At 44.2% G+C, this 22,152-nt stretch overlaps 1 protein-coding gene across 2 annotated transcripts in view; it reads right to left on the bottom strand.

The window, feature by feature from the left end:
* The window catches only part of C21H8orf33 (chromosome 21 C8orf33 homolog), a 33,120-nt gene that overhangs the window by 5,637 nt on the left and 5,331 nt on the right, over positions 1-22,152 (bottom strand). For both annotated transcript variants that reach the window (XM_052773447.1, XM_052773446.1), the window contains exons 4-9: positions 21,850-21,940; positions 21,588-21,734; positions 17,595-21,451; positions 16,597-17,437; positions 2,541-2,589; positions 366-456 (exon numbers count right to left, since the gene is read on the bottom strand). In XM_052773447.1, coding sequence (XP_052629407.1) covers positions 21,255-21,451; positions 21,588-21,734; positions 21,850-21,940 — 435 coding nt within the window. In that variant the 3' untranslated portion in view covers positions 366-456; positions 2,541-2,589; positions 16,597-17,437; positions 17,595-21,254. The remainder of the gene's footprint in view (positions 1-365; positions 457-2,540; positions 2,590-16,596; positions 17,438-17,594; positions 21,452-21,587; positions 21,735-21,849; positions 21,941-22,152) is intronic.

Raw genomic sequence — 22,152 nt, 5'->3', positions numbered from 1 at the left:
CTGGCCCATGCCAAGGAAGAAAATGATGCCACCTCTTCCTCAGCTCTTCTCCTCCCACATGGCCAGAGCTCCTGCCCCACATTAACAGGGGAAAGTATCCCAGAACCATCTTGTGTTCCTCCACATCCCCCATCTTCACAACTTTACCTATCCCCAGCCCACTCCTGTCCCAGGGCCACTGCACACCTCCCATGGGGAGCCACCAACATCACGAGGAGCTGCCAACAGTTGTCCTCTCACCCCAACCCAGTAAGGACACAGCTGAGCTTAGCAGAAACAGAGTCCAGAAGAGCAGGAAAAGAAAGGACGAAGGAGGCAAGGAGAGCTACAGCCAAAACAAGATGCCCATGGGGAACTGTCTTTACCGGTAGCCCTCACGGTATCTCCTGGAAGCAGTCGGGCGCTGTCTTCTTCTCACATACAGATCTGTGTCTACCGTCTCCTGAACCGCTTGCTCTGGAAGCAGGACAAAGAAAGATATACCTCTGTTGACAAGCTCCTTGCAGTTGTCAGCAAGCCCTGCAGGAGACTGCCTGGTAACAGATGCCGGTGGGGCCTAAGCACCGTAAGAGGTTAGGAATGGCACTCCCAAGCACTGGATCTTGTATAATGGTCCAGAAAACCTGTACTGCAGGCCTCTTTCTTTCCTCAGTTGCCTTTATCCTCTCAAGCTCGATTAAACTTTTAAAATTTGGTGCCTTTTTTGGGTGGCGTGTTTGGAAACCCAGCACATTGACCTCCTGAAGATCACAACTGCTGCAGGAGACCATCGCTTCTGCAATCTCCAAGACTCAGGAGGGACCTCTCAACCAGGGGTCATACCTGGCCCCACACAACCAGTACAAGGCAGTCACTGGTTTCCAGCACAAACGCAGCCCTTGTGTGCACACAGAAACAGTGGTCTCCAAATGACTTCATGGACATCCTTCTGGCCTCCCTTTCCTCCACGCTGGGCAACAAGGCTGGCCTTACACCACAGGAAGGCAGCGCATCCTCTTTCAATACCTGAAGCTGTCCAACCTGTTTTCCTAGGAAGTACATCACATGCTGTATTTCTCACATGGGTTCAGACAGCTCAGAAGAGCGCAAAACCAAACAGCCAAACCAAAAATCACTCCCCATTTGGAGAATCGCCATCAGCTCATTGCTGTTCAGTCTGTTTCTTGCCAGCTGGTGCAGCTGAGAGTCTGGCCTTGTGCATTTTGTGTCACATGGTCCATTGTGAACTGGTATACATACTTATTATGTTAAATATGTGTATGCGTTTAGCATAATAAGGAGGTATATAAATAAGCTGTGGTTTCCAAACATAAATCTGCAGGGACTGCAGAATGAGGAAGTGGGTAATGCAGTTTTACCTGCATGTGATAAAACAGAGGAAACTAAAATTAGGAGGACTTCCTTCCCTTCAAGACACACAATACTAAATGGCTGTAGAGCTGGTCAAATCAAATTTTGGCAACAGAAGATTTCTTGTAAAACAAAGCACGGATTTAATTATTTCTTTTTTTGGTCAAAAATGCTTGTTACAAGTATGGATAGAAGCTATATAAGTTTCCAAAAGCTGCCATCAAGAGTAATTGCCAGCGACATTCTGTGGAGGGCAGTTTTGAAACCCACTGACTAAGGAAGGGCTGTGATGGGCATGAACTCCCCTCCACTCTCATCCTGGCAAACCCTTGTTTATTTAACCAGCTCTGTCCACTAATGACTCAACTTCTGGGCTCACCACCTTCAAGTGAAGGAAGAGTCACTTTATCAGAGGAAAATATAAAATTTGATTTTTAAGTCAATGACATATTTGCAAATCAGGCTGAGCGGGAAAAGCTTAGGGAAGGGTTTCAGTGCCGGGCTCCCCAGCCAGGCGGGGCAGGGCATCACAGCACTAATGAGCCGGAGCCCGTGGAGCGGGCTGGCCTGGAGGAGACTGATTAGAGGAAAGGGAAGGCAAGACCAAGAGTATCCAGATCCTCACTCCCATTTGCTGCCTTAGGAGTCCCTGGTGGTGGTGGGCCAGGGCGAGGACCGCTCTTTTCCTTTTGTATGTGACCTCAGGCACAGCCAGAGAACATCCTCCAGAGCACGGGGGTGCCACACGGCTGAGCATGCCAGCCAGAGCCATACTCCCCCAAGATTATCTGCTAGGCCAGCAGGAGCATCTTCTGCTTACTGTCCCTGTTTTCAGGGCTCTGTAGGCATAGCCACAGTGTTCAGGAGAATGGTCTCTGGGCATATAGCCTCATGAAACCAATGCCCAAAGACAGCTCTTGTCTTGATTTCCACGTAGGTTTGCTTTCCTTCAAAAACTAGCTGTAGGAAAATGCCCACTTGCCTGGCAGATAATACACAGCACTCACAGCCAGACCCTGGGTGGTAACTAAAAAGGAACCTGAATATTTGGCTGGGTGTACAGATATTCACACATGAGATGGCAAAGCCAGGAGTGTTTTCCCCGTCACTCCTAGTTGAAGTGGCACAAGCAAATGCCTGCACGGGAGAAGATTTCTCTAGCCATAATCTCACAGTTTGGCCCAACTCACCAATCTCTTCCACAATATTCTCAGTGCTTCCAGGAGGAGTGGTTTTCTCCTGTTCAGAAACAAAACAAAACAAACAAAAAAAGAATAACAACCTCAGATGGGTGCCCCCTTGACCTGCCCTTTTGCTCTGAGAGAGGAACAGGAAGTGCTGGGGCTTTCCTGGTCATCACTGTGATTCACACCACGAATACCATGGGGAGAAAACTGCTGCCCTCCTGCTCTCAACACCAGCACCTGCTGTCTTCAGCCACTCCACCCAGCAAAGTGGTGTCCATCCCATCCAGCGCAAGTCCTTCAGTTATGCTGCTATGCAACCATCTCAAGAACTAAGTCCTTCTCCTCAGGTTTTTTTTTTTCCTTAAAAAAGCAACATTCAGATAACTGCGCAAACTGGCACTGTTTGCTCCAGTGTTTGGGAGAAAGAGCAAGAACAGCCGCTGTTCACCCTTCTGAAAAACACTGCTAACGTGACTGACATACCCACAGAGAAACGATGAACAATGCTGCTCCCAAACCTGCAAACACATACTTAAAGTTATTATAAAAGATACATTTAAAGTAAGCAAATATTAGAGATTTGTGTATACAAAAGGTTTAAACCCTAACAATACACAGCCACTGGCACTGCAAATCCAGTTAAACACATGCTATCCCCCTGCAGCTGTACCCATCAGAGCTGTCCGCAGACATGCTCAGGTCTTCAGGAGCTGGATCTCACCATCCTGCATCGAAAGAACGGATCCGGGAATCCTCTCACTCTGCTCACTTGGACCTGTAATGCCAGATGAGGCTTTCCTAATTCCAGTGGAATGCTGAATGCAAATACCTCAAAATATCAGATGTCATCTTCTAATCTAATCAACTCAGCAGCCATAGTGTATATCGAAAAAGATTAATTAGGAAAGGAAATGGGGTGAAATGATGTTATGAATTTCCTTAGGGGTTCACAGAGTTTACCAGTGGAAACACCGACTACATTGATCCCACAGGTGCTGGAGTATTTGGTGCTTTGTTATTTGGGATAACAAAGGAAATCACACCACAGAGTCCATGAAGTGGCACCTTATTTAAAGTATTAAGAAAACATTAAAATTTAGAGAGAAAAAATTTAAGAAGCAGGTTTAAAAAATCAGAATAAAGAAGCTCTATTTTTTTATATGGTCATGAGGAGAAAGTAACAAAACCTTGATTTGATTTAATTCAAGTGCAAGCTATCACTTTTAGTCCTGTGCACGTTTCAAGTACATGCTGCGGTTATCTTTTGTGCCCTCTGCTGTCGGCAGCTTCTCACTGTGACTCCTCTCCCATCAGTTTGGCATGTTTGCTCTCCTTGCCCTGCTGACCGCAGGATCCAGCTCAGAACGTCTCATGCCTTGGGTAGAAAGAAGCTGAAAGCAGTGCAGAAATTATATTTTAATCAATCACAAAATCTCTTCTGGGCTTTCTACCATGTCTTGCATTTTCTGTACTCATCCTGCTTATGCCATAAACTTGTAAATGCATATGACTTAAGGAGGAGAGCTGTGTCGGAGCAAGAGAGATGCAAGCAGTTAGGAGTCAGTTTGCAGGTCTGCTGGCTGAAGCCAGCCAGCTCCCTTTGCTTTGCTCATTCTCAGGGACTGCAAGTAGCACTGACTGCGCAGTGTCCTGCAGTCTATCAACAAAACTACACACCAGACCTACGAACCAGAAACCGGGGACACGAGTGACTTCCGAGCTCTAGTATTTAAAGTTAAAGTTGTTTTAGATTGTTTTTCTAGCCTATGGATTATACTGAATGGGCTGTGAGTCCAGCTGCTTGGGTGCTGATGCTGCTAACAGCTGGTTTGCATTTTGGTTCGGCTCATAGACAGGGCTTTCCTGTAAGTAGGTACCCTTCGGGGTCACTCCTTGTACGCCTGTAAAATGAACGTCTCTGAACTCAGAGGAGCTCCTGTTAATCTGCTTCTTTTGTCTCCAAGCACAGCTGTGGCTTACTAGGTTTCGTTGTATGTGAGCTGGTGCAAGGGTTCATGTTTCTTACTTGAATGGCAAGCCCGAGCAGCTGAACAGGACCTGACCTTTGAGCTGAGAAAACTTCTGTTCAGTGTGCAGACCTCTCTGAAGGCAGGACTTACTGCGGACCTGCTATGTGGGCTCTTTGCTGAGCACTGCCTGCCCTCCAGAGGTGTCTCTGAACTTTGACACCCATCCAAGGGCTTTAAACAACCTAAAGAGACCATCTGAGCCACGCAATGGAAAAGTTGGCTCATCTGGGCTTCACTACTGCCCTCCAGCATCCAAAACCTGATGTTCCTCCAGCAGGTTAGGGCTGATCCACGAGAGGGAACAACCAAACAAAGGAATGGAAAAATACAGAACAGGTGGGAAAAACATATCCAATTAGCTCCCCAGACTGCACTTTCAGAAGCCTTCTTTCTGGCAAAGGTGCGCTGTGACATTAACTTGACCTCTCTGGTTTAAAGACTGCCAGCGGCTCCTGCTCTCGGTTCGATATCTGAACAGGTCATACTGGCACGGTCCTGCATTCCTGTGGGGGCCTGACTGTAACTCAATACTGTTCGGGTCAGGCAGTCCATATACTGCAGCACCCTGCCTTTGGGAGCAGGAGTCCAAGACCCCTAGCTCCTGCTCGGAGGCTGTGCACCCCCATGAATGCTATTGGGAGAGGGCAGGTGGCAGCAGCACGTGGGGGTGATGCTCAAAGACAGGTTTCAAACAACAGACAGGTTTTCCAAGGCTTGAAGTTGAACAAGAGCAGTCAGGAAGAGCAGACCAGGGCATCTGACATGCTGGTGGTGTTGAACTCAAACCAGCCATCTCCCCCAGGTGCAAACAATTTACAGGAGAACCACAGCAGTACCCACTGCCAGGCAAGTACACACAGGATTAACACTTCCCTTGCACCCAGTAGGGTATAACAAACAAGGTGTTATGTAGCTATAGCTACCTCAGCTTTCATGAACTTGTGCTTCCTAAATCCAAAAGGGCATCTGCCAAGAAGTGGCACCCATGGATGCACCACTGCTAGTGGACACAGCCAAGTGCAAGTGGTGGTTTTGCTCCATCCTTCCTCAGATGTACTACAGAGATCAACTTACTGCATCTGAATGCTCCACCAGTCAGCTGAGCCAACGTATACCCTGATTGGAAAGCAAAAGTGACTTAGAACACCTTGAGAGTGATTTAAGCTAACACCCAGATCTCCACACTTGCAGTGGGCTAAAAGCATCCACATGATAACTCCTGGAGTTTTATTAAAACCTACAGAATCTTTCACCACTTTTTTGTGATTCCCCTCACTGAGTTTCTTCCTGCTCACTTCTCACTGTTCCCCTGTCACCACTCTGGGCTTGCTCTGCTCTCTCCATCCAGCAAGTTCTCTGGACTTAACAGCTCCCTGTCCAAGTTGTGCTTTACAGAGATGACCTTCAACCCTCTTTGTTCACCCTGGGGAAGTTCAATTAGCTATTCCTGACTTCCTCCTTCCATCCCTGTTGTCCCATGACTCCTCAAATTCATCTTATGACTCCTCTCTTCCATCCCTGATGAAACCAGTATTGATAGTCCACCAGTCCATAAACTCTGGTCCATAGACTCTTGTCCTATCTGGCTTGCTGTCCTGAAATACCTCCCCTTTTATTCTTCCTCAGGCACACTCTTGTTCACATTTCATATTTATCTGCTTTTCCAGTTTACTGCCCAATTCTATTCCTCACAGTCCTCTAGCCCTCTCTATACTCACATTGCCTTCAATTATTTTCTTCCAGTTGCTGCTGGAAGTCCCAGTACCAGCAATCACCTTCCCTGCTCTTGAATTGCTTCTCATCAGTTCTGAGCCAAATCAAGAGTCTTTTGATTTCCACCTATTACCTTTACATCGATGTTTTATCTTTGTGTCTCTGCCAAGGCATCATCTCTTGGGTGTCTACACCACCTTTGTTAACTTGATGTGCCATATGCATACTCTGTATTTTCTTAGGAAGAACTTGTGCCATTTCCTTTCTGTCCTAGTCACCTTAAACTCCCTCCACAACCTCAGCGTATTAATTGGCAACTCTCGTCTTTGCCTCTGCACACAAGTTTTCATTAAGTCCTGGTCATTCACTTTCCTCATCTGATCTTTGAAGAGCTGTCGTGGTTTAACCCCAGCCAGCAACTAAGCACCACGCAGCCGCTCACTCACTCCCCCCACGCACCCAGTGGCATGGGGGAGAAAATTGGGAAAAGTAGTAAAACTCATGGGTTGAGATAAGAACGGTTTAATAGAACAGAAAAGAAGAAACTAATAATGATAATGATAACACTAATAAAATGACAACAGCAATAATAAAAGTATTGGAATGTATAAATGATGCGCAGTGCAATTGCTTACCACCCGCTGACTGACACCCAGCTAGTCCCCGAGCGGCGAATCCCCTGCCCCCACTTCCCAGTTCCTAAACTAGATGGGACGTCACACAGTGTGGAATACCCTGTGGGCCAGTTTGGGTCAGGTGCCCTGGCTGTGTCCTGTGCCAACTTCTTGTGCCCCTCCAGCTCTCTCGCTGGCTGGGCATGAGAAGCTGAAAAATCCTTGACTTTAGACTAAACACTACTTAGCAACAACTGAAAACACCATCAGTGTTATCAACATTCTTCGCATACTGAACTCAAAACATAGCACTGTACCAGCTACTAGGAAGACAATTAACTCTACCCCAGCTGAAACCAGGACAAGAGCTAAAAGGCATAGATAAGCCTTTATTCTCTCTCCTCTTGCAGCCCCATACTACCCTTTCCTTAAGACTTTCTTATGTATGGGAAAATTGGCTTCATTTCCAGAAGGCAGGCTAAGATTGTCTCCCAGGAGCACAATGTACTCCCCAACCTACCCTCTCATGCATTCAAAGCCTTTGTAGATGGCCCATGAGCAACCTGTGTGCATATGCTTGCTAGTGACCAAATGGCCCTTCAGTGTTTATCTGAAAAGAGAACTTGCTATTCTCTTTGTGAACCTGATCTTGAGGGCTGCCTCCAAGTGCTCTGCAAAATAAAGCCTATAATAAGACTTACCCAAGCTGAAGTGGAGAAGTGGAGAACAAAACCCAGAACTGCTAAGCCCTGATCATAATACTATCCTTCTACTCACTAAAGACCAGGAATCTAAAAAGAGCTAAATATTAAATATTATTACTTTACCATCAGCTCCCAGATCCTGAAAGGTCAGTCCCACCTCATCAGTCTCAATAAAGCAGGACCTTTGGCCCACTGGAAGGAAGTCATATCATGTCTAGTACATTACCTTTAGGCTTATAGTGGTTCCTCAAAGGGTTTAACCCAGCTTGGCTCCACATCTTGCTGTAGGCCTGTGTGCTCTTTCAGAGCACCCCTGTAATGCACCAGCATTTTTCACAAAGCCCTTCAGCTGTCTCAGACCTGAAGACAGATATATGATCAGTGGTAATTCTGTCACGCTAAATGCTGGTATCATTGCTCATTACTGAGATTTGGATAGCTAGCAACCATGCTGGATTCCCTTCTGGTGGCCAGAAGATCTTGAAACCTGGTTTGTCAGAAGTGAGGCAAGATGAAACAAATGGCTCTCTTGGTTTATCTGCAAGTTCACCTTATATGTTTGCTAGGACTCAGGAAACTCTTCCCTTCCGGGCAGGACTCCAAAGGCTAAATATTCAGCACACCTGCCATGTCCTGCCTCCATTCAGCCTATGAAATAGTCTACTTTTCAACTGTCCCAGTTTCTAAGGGGACACTGAAAAGTCTTTTTCAGTCCAAATCCAAGATGTGACATACACAAGGTAACAATTTTTTTTTGTTTTATGTTTTTTTTTTTTAAACTAAGAACATGCAGGACAATTAGCTGTCCTTTTGGTTTCAGGAATTCTGGGACAAAAGTGTTTAAAAGCCTGTCATGGCCCCAACTTCTATGAATGCATTTAATTGTTTAGAAAGCAATTAATACATTTTGTTTCCAGGTCATTCTTTGGCAGAAATTCACAGCTAAACTATGTGGTCTGAGAGTGCTGCTCTGCTTTAAATCTGATGCTTGGCAATTTTGTTAGCTAACCCACATTTTTGCAGGGAAAGAGAGCTAGTACACAGTCATTCCCATCTCACCTTCTCTGTCCTTCAGGTGTTACAGACTTTGCCATATTCTCTTCCTCTGACTTTCCCCAAGACACATTTGAAATTTAGATTCATGCTTTCTGAAATGAAATTGAATTTGCTGTTTGCTTAAAAGCACAAAGATCAACAGTGTCAGAGAGCAAAACCCTATGCATGTCTACAAAACAGGCATGGCCTGGACAGCAACAGCTCACTCCACAGCTTGTGCCAAGACTCTGGCAGGTACCAAACTGAGATAAAAATACCTGTTTACTAACAACTAGACTGGATAAAAAAAGATGTCACAGAAGCCACTGGAAAATCAGATGCAAGGGTGTTCAATCACTACCGAGAAGCGAGTATTAAAGGCATCCGCTTGAAGACTACCTACTGTCTAGATACAATTTCCTGAAATATTCAGGAACCTGCTCAAGTCTGTTTTCAGGCATGATTGGCTCCTTCAGAACTAAGGACCTGCCTGAACAGCCTGAAGCATATGTGTTAATACAGCTTAATGAAGTTCACATCAGGGTAATTTCGGCTAACGTACTCTGGACTGCCATTGTTGAAAGCTCACCGATAAAGAGGAATTCATCAAGCTGCAATAGTTCATCACCTTATGATATTATAAATATGTGTTCACACACAAAGAAGAAACAACAGAACTCCAGCATTTCCTTCTGGAATCAGTGACAAGGACCATTAGCTCTTGTAAGTCTTTCCCTCAGGAGTTTTCTCTTTGTACAATTGTCAGTTTATAGCAAAAACTCAGCATAAGACATTGAAGATGAACTACCCTACTGCCTTTAAGCCACAGAATAATCACAAGAACTATCCTGACCAAGTGATAGGCATTTTGTTTTAAGGCTGATGTATACATTTGTTAATCTCTTTGTTAATTTACTTAACTGGGATCAAATGGGATGAATTCTTTCCAGGACATGAGTCTGCCCCCAAGACCCTGAACTTAATGGGAGGACTCCTACTCCTTTGTTAGCCTGTGGGTCATACCAATTATGCAGATACATTGGGCATTTTTATCCCTTTCACGAGAGTCTGTGGAGCCTAGGAAATGAGTAAAAAGAATTCTAAAACGGTGACCTGCAAATTGGGGAGCAATCTAAAATCTAGTGATTTAAAATAATTGCTAAGGAAAATGCTAGGCTAACTAGCTTGAGTGGAGCAACATTCCAACAGAGCCACACCACCTGTTTCCACCACCAGCTCAGATCTCTCTAAACCACACTATGCTGTGCCATAAAGAGGGACAGGACTCATTGCCCAGCTTGGGCAATCCATCTAAATGGAGATGGTGATGCACGAAATGAGTCAGCCTCTGAGGATGCCCATTTCTCTCCCCTGACTACAGATGGAGCCATGGTTAATTAGCTCAGGGTTTAGACATCTAACTTTTAGGTGCTTAAGTTTGGGCACTGGAATTCTCCCACATAAGTCTCGAGTTAGGCAAGTTAAAGGTTTAGGCTCAGCCTCTTAAATGCACTCACATGCATGGCACTGTTGAAGACTTTGTCATCCCTGAGCTGCAAGTCTGCACTCCCAACTCTTTCAGTTGCAATGTCATGGCTTATTGGAGTGGTGCAGGCTAGGGGCAAGATAACAGAAGGGAGGTAGTGTATGGTTCATCACACCATTAATTTAGGTTATTTTAGGCATTTTATTTTTGCTACGTTCAACCTTTTGCTACCTTTATTTTTGCTACCTTCAATGCTCCAAATCACACCTCTCTCCCAGGACACCTAAGTTAAATGTCTGCAGTTAGACAGTGTGCATACCCGTGAGGTCACTTCTGCTCACCTTAAGAGGTTAGCAGGGATACAGCTCCAGATCTGGTAACACTTTTGAGCCGACTACAGAGAACATAGTGATCAAAAATTCCTCTCGGTTAAACAGATTCCCATTTATCAAAGGCTGGGACACCACCACTGTAGAGCAGAATTTGGAGGACAAACTGATACGACAAACTGACGTGAGAACCAGCAAGGCAGCGCTGGTAGACATGGCTAGCTGTGAGGATGAAACCATGCTGATTTTACTTATATTAAGAGGTCGCTTGCTTGTTTATGGTCATCTTCTTCTGCTGCTCTTATCTTGACCGTGCCTTTTGGAGGTCTGTAAAGCCAACTACAAACAAAGTTGTGTTTAACAACCAGAGTCAAAGATAGAAGCACTGAAATGGTCCCTGGATTTGACATGGCAGATATGACATAGATGCTATGACCTTCCTAACCATAGCCATGAATGAGTAAACAGGTAGTGACAATGGTTGCAATAAACAGGTGCCAAAACTTTAGACTAAAGCTCAGCACCAGCTCAGCTGCAGATGTGGTACCTGCTCTCACCAACACTGCCTAATTCAAACAGCCAGGAAAGAAAACACTGGAAGCTGGCAAGACTCTTCCAATGAACTCCTCTTCTTTAGTTTTCCCCAAAATAACACCAAGGCTTTCTACTCTTTTCCCCAAAGAACCAAACTGAGTTGATATGCCCTCTTTCTCTTTCTTCATCTTGACTCACCCAGCTCTATGAGCAAGTGCCACACGATTAAAAATGCCTCATCAGAAAGCACGATGGTGATACCAAATGGATAACATATGCAATACAGTCAGGTTATGAATAACCTGAAGGCTGAAATTTATTTGCACAATGTCCGCGAACAAATAAAATCCAGGGGCAGAGCTCTTGGAAGCCTTGAGCCTGGACAGTCTTTTGAGAGCAAAGGTCCACAGAGGACTGTAAATATCCAACCTTTGCCATTCTAATATTCCTACTAATTTGTCACCTTATACCCTTCCTTTTATCTCCTTTAACCTGAATAATAACCTGAATTATTATTATAATAATACAGTAGCCACTGTTAGAAAACCACAACAGCTACTCTTAATGGAGACCCCAAAAGGTCAGTGTATGACATCAAAAGTGTTACGGAGAAACTGGTCAGATTAATTTCTACTGATGGGTGCTTAAGCTTAAAAATATAGAATATACCTCTGACAAGATAATTTTACTCTTTTTAAAAGGACTTGTTATAAAGAATTTCATCTTTCTAAATCCACTACTGAAACGGGAAATCAATTCAACAAGCCTAAAAATGGGAATGTGTACAGGATAACAATATTGACTCACTTATTCTCTGAATATTCTTCTATTAAGTCCTGGACAGCAAGTCCACAAAAAAGTCCAACATGCTGTCTAACAAAGCACAAATGATTAAATGCATGTTCTCCTCTTGCTCCTCTTCAGTCTGTATTAATCCTTCTCTCCTAATGTATGGGGTGGATCCACACACACATCTACATTGCCGAGTGCTGGCTCACATTACAAACTGCTGGGACGTGCTGGATTGTTACAGAGCTTGTGGATCACATGAAGACTATGCCACAACTAACTGTTCAGCCAACTGGAAGTTAAATCTCACCAGTCAAAAAATCCTAATCTCCTAGACTACAAATATAGATGTTACTTAACTGTCACCAGCTGCTGAGGTAAGGAAAGTGATTAAAGTAGAAGGAAATTCTGTACCTGTAAATAAGTGCTTGTTACTGAAGATAGGCTTGAAACCTATTGAACCTCTGATCATCTTGCTGGAACGTCCTAGGCTTCCTTACCAGCAAGGAAAAGTGGGGCAGAACTGTCTCCTCACATTAAAAGAGAAACTTGGAAGTTCACCATGTTTCATGTGCTGCTTGGAATATACCTTATTAAAAGTCAGGCCTGAAGAACAAACGTGAAACTTCAATTTTCAGATACACATCCTGATATCTGCCTAAATTACTTCTCTGGGGTTACAGTGTGTGCTAGAGGATTAAGAGATTGGGAAATATCTAGATGCAATACAGAGATGGAGGACCTGGATAGGAGCAGAAACATCAAAAGAAACAGTGTTGTTCTTTTTCCTGCACAAATGCTGAAATGTTACTGTGTTAGAGGACATCCATGTATCTAGATAGAGATATTAAAAATCTGACTGGACATAGTCCTGGGCAATCTGCTCTATCTGACCATGGTTTGAGCAGAGGAGCTGGTCTATCTGATCTCCAGACATCCCTTCCAAACTCAACCACTCTGTGATTCTACAAGGGACTACATAGATCAGGGGCACCCTGAAACACAAATGTGGCAGACAGATTATCTTTTCTGAGAACAAATGATATAGCTGGGGGCGGGGGGGGGGGGGAGGGGGGGGAGGAAAAAGCAAGCAGAGAAGCTTCCAGGCATGTAAGCTCCACAGGTGTAATGACAGATATCCTCTCTGCCTACAAACCTCTATACTTGAAAAATGGCAGCTGCAACACTAACTTAAAAAGCAGTACGATGGCAGGTCTTGAGAGGATTACAGAAACACACCCTAAAAGTATTATCTTAGGTAATGCCATTTAAGGTGCCTATTGCTGCAGCATGAGATCCACAAAGACATTTAATCATAGGACTGCGTTAGCCATCTACATAGTTTTCAGGGCCTGTGATGGGCTGAAGTAGCAGAGTGAATCAGATGATGGACTGAAGGAGTAGAGCCTCTTGCACCATAATTAAAACCACCCAAAATCCACCAGGAATGCACTGCAGAAAGCTTGCTACTCTTGCCAGCTGGAGAAGTGAGGAGGCCCAGAACTACACCACAGAAGTCAACCTTGTGTGGATGAGTAATAACTATTTTTCCTTGCAGCTCTGCCTATTCGTGCCATGCTCACATGAATCACGGCTGTATTAGCACTGACATGTCATCACAAGAATTTCCATGTGTACGACTCAAAGATATGCAGGTTAAGGACAGCACTGGATGTTACTGACTATGGGAAGCACTTCCAGCAGAAGCACTGGTTTTGCTGAACCTCCCGACCTGTGTCAAACACAGCATACACAAATACAGGTCCATCGGAGTCAGCAAGTTACCATGAATTTACCCAGCAGGTATCTCACACACTGATGACAGACATCTCCGACGTGCTCCTTCTGAACTCGAATGCTTGCTGTCATGGGGTACGCACCAGTACTCAGCCAAGCACCTTTGGAAACAACTCTCAACTCACCATCAGCTGGGGCATTGCACTGGCTTTTCCCCCACGGCATGGCTCAAAGCTGGCACTGTGGGTTTTCTAAATCCATGGCTATGTTAAAGACTTCCAGCTTCTGCCTTGTCCTAACAGGCACATGTGCTCTACCACCCATGGTACGTACCGCAGACTGGCTGGCAATCTATTTTTCCAGCGTGTAGGAGGCCCACGCCTCTCTGCCATCTGCCACCATTCATTTTTCATTGCTTCTGAAAACAACCTGAAAATAACCCTGCTCTGATTAAGTTTAATGAGGCAGGAAACCCTCTGAGTACATTTTTCCCAAATAATCTGCTTACTGCTCTGTCACACCTACTGCCTTTACCCATCTTACCCTCCTGCACTTCCGAATCCATTCATTTGCTCCTGTTTCGGCTGTAACGAGTGGACTGCTCAGTTTCCATGAGAACAGGGAGTCAGTGGGAAATGAGGGGAAATCTAGAAATGATTTTTAGATCATTTAATAATTTAATGTGTAGCCACAAATAGAAATTCATAAGAAAATATGGATTCTACCCTACTAAGCAAGGGCTTAGATGAGTGCAATGAATGACACCCCCTCCCCAGCTCCTCCTGAACATCTGTTTGCATAACTGAAGGTGTCTACATTGATAGCTGACCAACTATGGCCAAAGTCCATTTAATAAGTCCAACGCCCCCTGAGAAATCTGCAACTAGTATTGTCTCTTGCCAATACTGGCTACATTACTCTGAATTTCCACAGATATGGCTCCTGAATGCCCTTAAGGGCTCCAGCTTGGTGGTGTTTTCTCTTTCTCCATCCATAACAGGTTTTAGATCACTCCTCTCTGCACAGTAGTGCCAGCAGAGCTGCAGGCTTTTTCAGAACTGGGCAGGAAAAGCAAGCAGAGGTCCTGGATGTGGTTGGTTGTGAAGACTGGCACACTTACTGGAGAAGCTTTCACTACAAGCCATCCTACCTCTGCTAGACAATGCTGAGGATTTTATTTTCCCGAGATACTAACTTGGCACATCCCAACAACCTACATTCACTCTGAAAGAGACAAAATTCTGAGAAGAAGGAAGAGAACACTACCCCCACCCTGAACAAAAGCATCAGTGTCCATCCTTGACCTGGGAGAGACATGAAAGCCTTCGTACATACCCACACGTTCTCATGCTCGTGTTCTGAGCTGACTGTGTCTCCATCATGCCGTGCACCCAGGTAACTATGCTCAAATACAGCTCCTGAAACTATCCCAACACTTAGCCTTTGCCTGAGCAATAAACACCCCCCCACACACCCCCCCCCAGCAGTTTTGGCACTAATACTATTCCAAGCAAAGTTGAAGTTTCCCATTTCATTTATTGACAAGTGCTTTGTTAGGTTTGTTTAGGTGGTGACTTCTTTCTCACCGCTCCCAAAACACAAAGTGAGGAACAACAAAAGATTATTTCTGCTACTTTGCTTTTGCATGATTACTGTTCATTCCATCAAAGGAGCTTATATAAAAGTTTTCAACTGTCCAAAGGAGGATCATCTGCTATGAAAAAAGTGTACTCCCTTTTTCTAAGCAAGTGAATGCTCACTGAAGCTAACTAGCATTATATTAAACTGTACAAAAATAGTGACCACAGCACTTTTTCTCCCCAGTTTGTATTCTGCAGTCATCTTTAACCATAGTAGAAAAATAAGCTAACACTGTTATTTTGCAACACGATCCATTTCCATAATGAAAAATCATTGCTATTTTTTGATCTGTAATAGACCTAATAAAATAGCACCTTCTTCAGTAAATGAAATATGCCAGTAAGTAAATAACCACTTGAATTATTCTTTCTGCCCAGGTACTCTGCACAACATTCTCGTATTTTGTATATTTGCCCCTCTGCCTTCAGCTGGATGTACTGATTCCTCCAGATAGCTCAGGCAGCTCCTGAAGAGTTAAGAAGTTATAATGTCCTGGCTCACTGAAAAGGCCATTTACAGCAGCGCCTTCATCGCTAAGAAATCTGTCTCTTGATTCTTCAGCAGGGTGCAATTATTGGCATCAAGGTCTGGCTCTCCTCTCTAAGGTGAAGGCTTCATACTGGAGCTCCCACCTGGACCTAGAACGTGCTCAGTGACAGAGTGGGGCATTGGCACTGCAAGATACATGTCTCAAGAATGAAGAATATAAACAGCTGCTAGCATAAAGTAACACAGCCTCGCATAGCTGCCATGAAACTCTGTCATCTCAAGGGCAAAATCTGATGTATTGCAGTGAGGATAATGATAAAAATATAAAGGCACGCATGTTGTTCCATCCCCTAAAAAAGGGCCTTGGCCAAGGCAAAGAGAATTTTGCAGGTTGCCAATAGCGACTTCCATGTTTACAGAGTACACTATGCATGATCATCGTGCATAGCAGAAAAATTACCTAAGTATTTCCCATGGCTCGATACCATGCATTCGCCACTAGATCAGTGTCTGCAGTGCTCCTGTACACTACCAGGCCAGACCCCTAGCTGGGCAAACTGGCAAAACACTGCTGTATGTGGGGCAACTGGGAGATTGATAGCAGATGAAGAGCTGCACAATAATTTCTTGAAGTAAGAAATTATACCTATTTCTATTAATATAGGAAGGAATAATTTACATATAGATACACACACATGCATAGATGCTAATGCCAATGTTGACGTCTTACGCATGTAACGTACGTACAATTCATGTCACGTACAGCTGTCTCTGAATGACTGCTTAATGATGAAATATACAGTGCAAAAATAGGAATGTATTATACTTCAAAATAGCGAGACTTTCCCCCCTCCCTCTTCCCATCCAAATTCATGGACTATGCATTTCAACAGGATCCACTAACTCAGCCAGGAGCTCCAAGTCTGGTTGAGTCTGAAAGTCTTTATAAACCTCATACCTGAACCCTTGTGTAGCTTGACAGAGACTGAGAGCGTGCTGCCTCCTTTCCTGAATGCTCCTTAGTTTCAGACATAACATCAGCACTTCTGTGATGGTGATGGTGGGACTTCTGATCATGGTGGGCATCCCTTTTCTTGGCTTCTGTGTCAAACAAGATGTGGGTTAGCCTGTCCAGATAGTTCTCCAGCTCTTCCTGGGTGTGCTCCAGTTGTTTGCCAACACTACTGGGGAAAAAGGAAGAGGGTGGTGGGGAGCTTTTGCTTTCCCTCTCCTTCTTGGCCTCTTCCACATGTGGGTTATGCCTCATTAGAAGAAGCACTATGATAAGCAAGATCAGGCAGAGATACACGACCCAGACTTCTTCCATCTTGGTGGTGAGATACCAAGGAGCTAGTAGTGCCTGTTGATGTACTCAAAGGGAAGAAAACAGATGGGTCAAATACAGTAGCTGGTCAGCGCTTCCCAGCTGTCAGCATCCACGGGAAGGACTGTTGCCAGTAATCAAATCACTGTGGTAGCTGATGTCAAAGTTCAATTTCCTAAAGCAGTGTGGCTTACAAACCTTCCCACAGTTCTGAATATGAAAGCAGCACAAACAGTGAGCAACAAAAAATTTTAAGCAAAGAAAATGAAACAACTTCGTCCTTAGAGTTGAATAACTTCAGCAGAAAGATACAAGATGATCTGTCACAGCTCCATATGATCTTAAAACAGCAGTAGCTTTCCTCTTTTTTTGTTAAGGAACTGCAGGTTCAATGCTTATTACTCTTCAAATAACTTTCCTTCTGTTACAGTGTTCGAATTGTTGTCTTGCTTGAAGTGGTAAGCTTTTCTTCTTTCTAATTCAAAGAAAAGATAAGTTAGGATTGGGGTTTTCATCCCCAAAGGAAGATAACAGAATATTTTATCCTTTAGGGGACCTTAGATGCCGAGTCCATAGTCTACCCTCAGCACCCTTAAAAAAAAATTTAAGTGTCAGAAGGGAGTATTAGTCACCTGAGTTACAGATTCAGTAGGACGAATTTGTTGGCTTCCTTCTGTCTTTGCTGGTCTTGGGAGAGGGAGTCCTCGTAGAAGTGGCTGCTGGGACTTGGGAGGTAATTTCAGCTGAACTTTGCGGGGATCCCTTGGAGATCCTTTGTAGGCTGTTCCTCAGTGACTCTGCCCCCTGATTACTCAGAGCAGAAGATGGGCAGCCCAGGGACCAATAAATGCATTTCCACTGACCAAGCCCAAGGGAAGGGATTGGAAGAACTTACCAATTAGTGACCAGCATCCAAGTTAACAGCCAAAATGCAAGCGGGGAGGAGCAGCTATCAGGACAGGGCCAGTCTGTGAGGGGTGGAGGCTGGCCATCGCCTGCTCCCGCCCCTGCCCCAAGCAGGCTCTGTCTGGAACAGGATTGCATTTCCTAACCTTTGCTAGGGGGATCTTTTTACAGATGAGGGTGCCAAGCCTAAAAGGAACAGAGATCACACCCAGATTTCTGCTGCCTCTGTGTGGAAACATTCTTGGGCTCACTCTGCCACAGAAACAACTCTAAAATTCTTCACTTTGTTCCCAAAAGTGAGACCTTTCCTCTCCTTTGCTACAGTGAATGGTCTGAGAAAAGTTATAGCATTCCTTCATGCCGTTACTCACTTTAGAAGTTGATCCTCAGCTTTTACTTTTTCAAGACCAATGCTATTAAGCAAGTTTTGCTCTAGAGGCACTGTTGTACTTCACATCCCCTTTTTGCCTTGACTTTTAACTCATTCCTGAGGTCACAACCATGCTGCAAGATCTTGTAAGCAGTTTGCTGCCTACAAGCCTAGGCCTGGCACTGCTGCACTACATTTAGGTGGGCAGTCACCAGAGAGATACAGTACCACAAATCCAGTCACCCCTTTTGCACCAATCTCAAACGCACGGCACGAAGCTGAGGAGAAAATGCAGAAAGACACAGGCAGGTCAGAACTGAGCTCAATTTTCTACCAAAACTGAGCTACATTTCCTTAATGCAAGAACACTGGAACAGAGAACTCCAAGCAGATGGGAACATCTCCTTTCTCCCTCACTGCTGTACATCATTAATGCCTTAGGGCATGGACCATACCTCCAGCCGCATGTATTACAGTAACTAGTAGAGCAAAGCCCTGACCCAAACCTGACACTGCTGTAGTAAGAGACATCACTGAAACCCTAAACAGCATTGAAATCCTAAAGAAAGAAATGCTGAAAGGGGAAAACATGATTTTTTCAAAAACATCATTAAGACTGCATTGTGGCTCCTATAAAGGGGAATGGGCTGATGCAGCAGCAACAGCATTTCATAACTTCCAAAAACATTGCTTGTTTCCTTTCAAACAAATGATAATGCAGTAGAGATGCTTCAAACACTGCAAAGCTTAGGAGTGAAGTAAGGACTGCTGTAATTTCAGATGCAAAATACTATAGAGTTGCCTCTTCGAGACACAATCATTAATGAAGTAACTTGGGCATGTCTGTCAAAAATGCAGGAGGCATCACCTTGACTATGAAAACAGGGAGTGGACACAGAAAGGCAAAATGCCTTGTCCAAGATCACACAGCCAATTCGTGGAACTGACTCAGCCGACTCTGGTCTTGCACTCAAGTCCACAGGTCAAGCATGACACTCAGGACTATGAGTTCATCGTATTGATGAATATTTGCCTTCCGAGTCCTCCAATAATCAAGCACTGTGAAAGGAATATGGGCTGGCTTTGCAGGTCAGCATTATGTGAAGACCTCTGAAAAAACACAGGAGCCATTCACGTATTAGAATGCATCTTTCTGACCTCTTTGGAGATAAACCAGCTGGATTTGGTTACACCAAATGTCCACCTCACTGGTATCTTTATTTGAATTGTGAATGCCTAACGAATAGTATAAGCATGAGACAATTATGTAAGAATGCTTCCCAGAATACTCCTGCAGCCTTCCACAGCACAGGATTTTATAACGTTTTAGCAACTCTAGCTTTACCTGAAACATGACAAGGAAAGAAATAACTATTTCCCAGACACAGGCTGCATAACCAGCTAGGAAAGAAAACACCTGTAGTTCCAAGGTCACGTACAAGATGCTCTTTAATCTTAGTAAATAGCATGAAAACACTAAAAGTTTGTCAGCAACACAGCTTTTGTAAGTTTCATGTAAAATCCTGGAAATCCAAAAAATACTGTTTAGTGTTGTTCCATACAGTCAAAGTAACAGCAGTGCTCCTTGGCAAGTAAAATAATAATCTGCTAACCTACTGATTTCCAGAAGACTTAAAGTCTTCTCTGCATATTTCTCCTCATCAGGTATGCTACCCAGGTTCAGTTTCTCCTTATGCCTAGACAGGCATTCTTTAAAATATTTAAAACAAGAAAAATATCACCACAGATGCAACTGACTGCATCAGAGCTTAATAATAAAATAACTTTTTTTGTAGCCAACATCAGGTTTTTTGAAGTCTTTCCCAGCAAATGTTTTCCACCATCTCTCAGCTGTTCTCAGTACACCCTGGAATCTGCCTACACTCCCATTTCTCATTTCTCATACAGGATGACTGGACTATAAAAAGGAAGGAAAGCACTGCACCCTAGGGACACCCGATACCATGTTTCCTTTTAAAGGACTTCTGTTCCTTCAGCTTTTTTAGGCTTAGTGGGAAGACTTTCTGCATGAACATAGGAGATAGGTTCAGTGGCTGAAGCAGTATCAAAACACTGGAGACACACACTCAACTGTTCAGAAAGCAAATATTTAATACACATCAAATGCAAGAGAGTCTTTGGGCTCTCACAGTTCATTTCACCACCACCCAAGGTTTGGCATGCAGCTGATTTATCCTCCAAGTCACTGGTGGTTGTAACTGGGCTACTTATAAACTTTTTTTAAGAACTGACTGTACATCCTTCCTAGCTGGCTAGAACCTGGCTTCAGCAACAAAAATCTTTCCCTGTCTGGAAACAGCTGTCCTTACATCCCTACGCTAGACTAAATCAGCATTTGCAGTTCTCTTTTAAGTCTATACCTGTCAATTAAAAGAGATGAATGAGCAAGGATGATTCTCACTCATTTTCCTCCAAGATCCTGAACTCATACTCTCTAGATGGCAGTGATGACACATACTGCCCAGTGCTTTCTGGATACCAGAAGCTGCATTCACACGGACTTATATGGAGTGGAAGCATTCAACTATCCATTACACTTACACTGCTGGATCTTCACAGAAGCTGGATCTTCATTACAAACCATTCCCTTCTGTATGCATCGCTGCCTTATCTGCTATAAAAGGTCTGCTCTATTTAAAAGCAATAGGAGAATGGGAAAATCTCCCAGTATAAAAGACAGATTCTTAGGTTAATGTCAATTCTATAGGAAGAAAACCAGATCCTTCCAGACTCTGTGCTGGTCTTTTGCAAAGGTGCCTTTCTACAGTGTGAGGACAGAGGACGACTATATAGACTGAGTCTTGGGGTCATATGTGTACTGGGCACATCTGTTTTAAACCTCTAGATAAGGCACTCTGAAAGAGGAACCTTTCTTTAGGAAATACACAGAGATTCTTGCATAACATCTTCTACTGCACAGCATCTTTCCACAGTTCTTAAGTTTATGGGAGATTTGGCACAGTTTTTAGCCACAGTTTTAGTCTAAAAGACTTTCCTACAAGAAATTAAAGCAAAACTCTTCTTGGGAAGTTGTGAATTTGAATGAGCCTGTGTTAAGTGTCCCAAGTGACTCTGAAGGGGATCCTGCTGAACCTTGGCTTTTCCTGCAAGCTCCTGAGCACTTCCGGATGAACCGGCAGTTCTTGTTGCGGATGCTTCCCTTCACTTCCACGATCCTGGCAGATTTCACAGCTTAAAGAGGGGAGAAAAGAGCAATAAGAGATGTTTACTCATCTCATATAGTGAGGTCCCACTCTGCAAAGCAATACGAAGGGCAGGAGTGAAGCCTTTTCTTCTTCTCTTCCCCCACCATGCAAAGTTCTCCTACCCATTTCCATGAGCTTCAGCTCTTTGCACCGCTCCTCCTCCATCTTCTTCCTGTAGTCTCCAAACATGGCTCTCATGAGCTGACGCTTCTTCACCAGTGGAGCCTTGTCATTGCGCAGTGTCTTGATTGCACGGAGAGCCTCCTCGACTGAAGCAGCGCAAAAGACAAACAACGCACAGTTTAAGACTCCCCACTGGCTCTGCCCCTGCATGCCTGCCAACCTTTCCCACAGAGGGGATCTCTCATTTACTTGAATGCTTACCCTGCTTTGGAGTGGATTTCTGTGTCTTCAGGCCAAGTTCCAGCTGTTCTACACACCAGTCCACCTCTTTCCACAGCTGGTCATCTGACTGCTATGCAGCAGGGAGCAGAGTGAGCATGAAGAGATAAGTCATCCAAAAATTAGAGCAGCAGTTGCTACACAGGAAAAAAGGTATCTGCATAAAGTCAGGACTATTCAAAATTTCATGTTCTGGTGATCACTTTATAGACTTAATGACACTTTCCCTAAAGTGTTTTTCATGGGATAAACTTAAAGCACTGGACAAATGTTGAGAGGCAACTC

The sequence above is a fragment of the Harpia harpyja genome, chromosome 21, assembly GCF_026419915.1.
Source record: "Harpia harpyja isolate bHarHar1 chromosome 21, bHarHar1 primary haplotype, whole genome shotgun sequence".
Classification (NCBI taxonomy): domain Eukaryota; kingdom Metazoa; phylum Chordata; class Aves; order Accipitriformes; family Accipitridae; genus Harpia; species Harpia harpyja.
The sequence above is the reverse complement of the archived record's forward strand: the minus strand, read 5'-3'. Positions and strand labels throughout refer to the sequence as shown.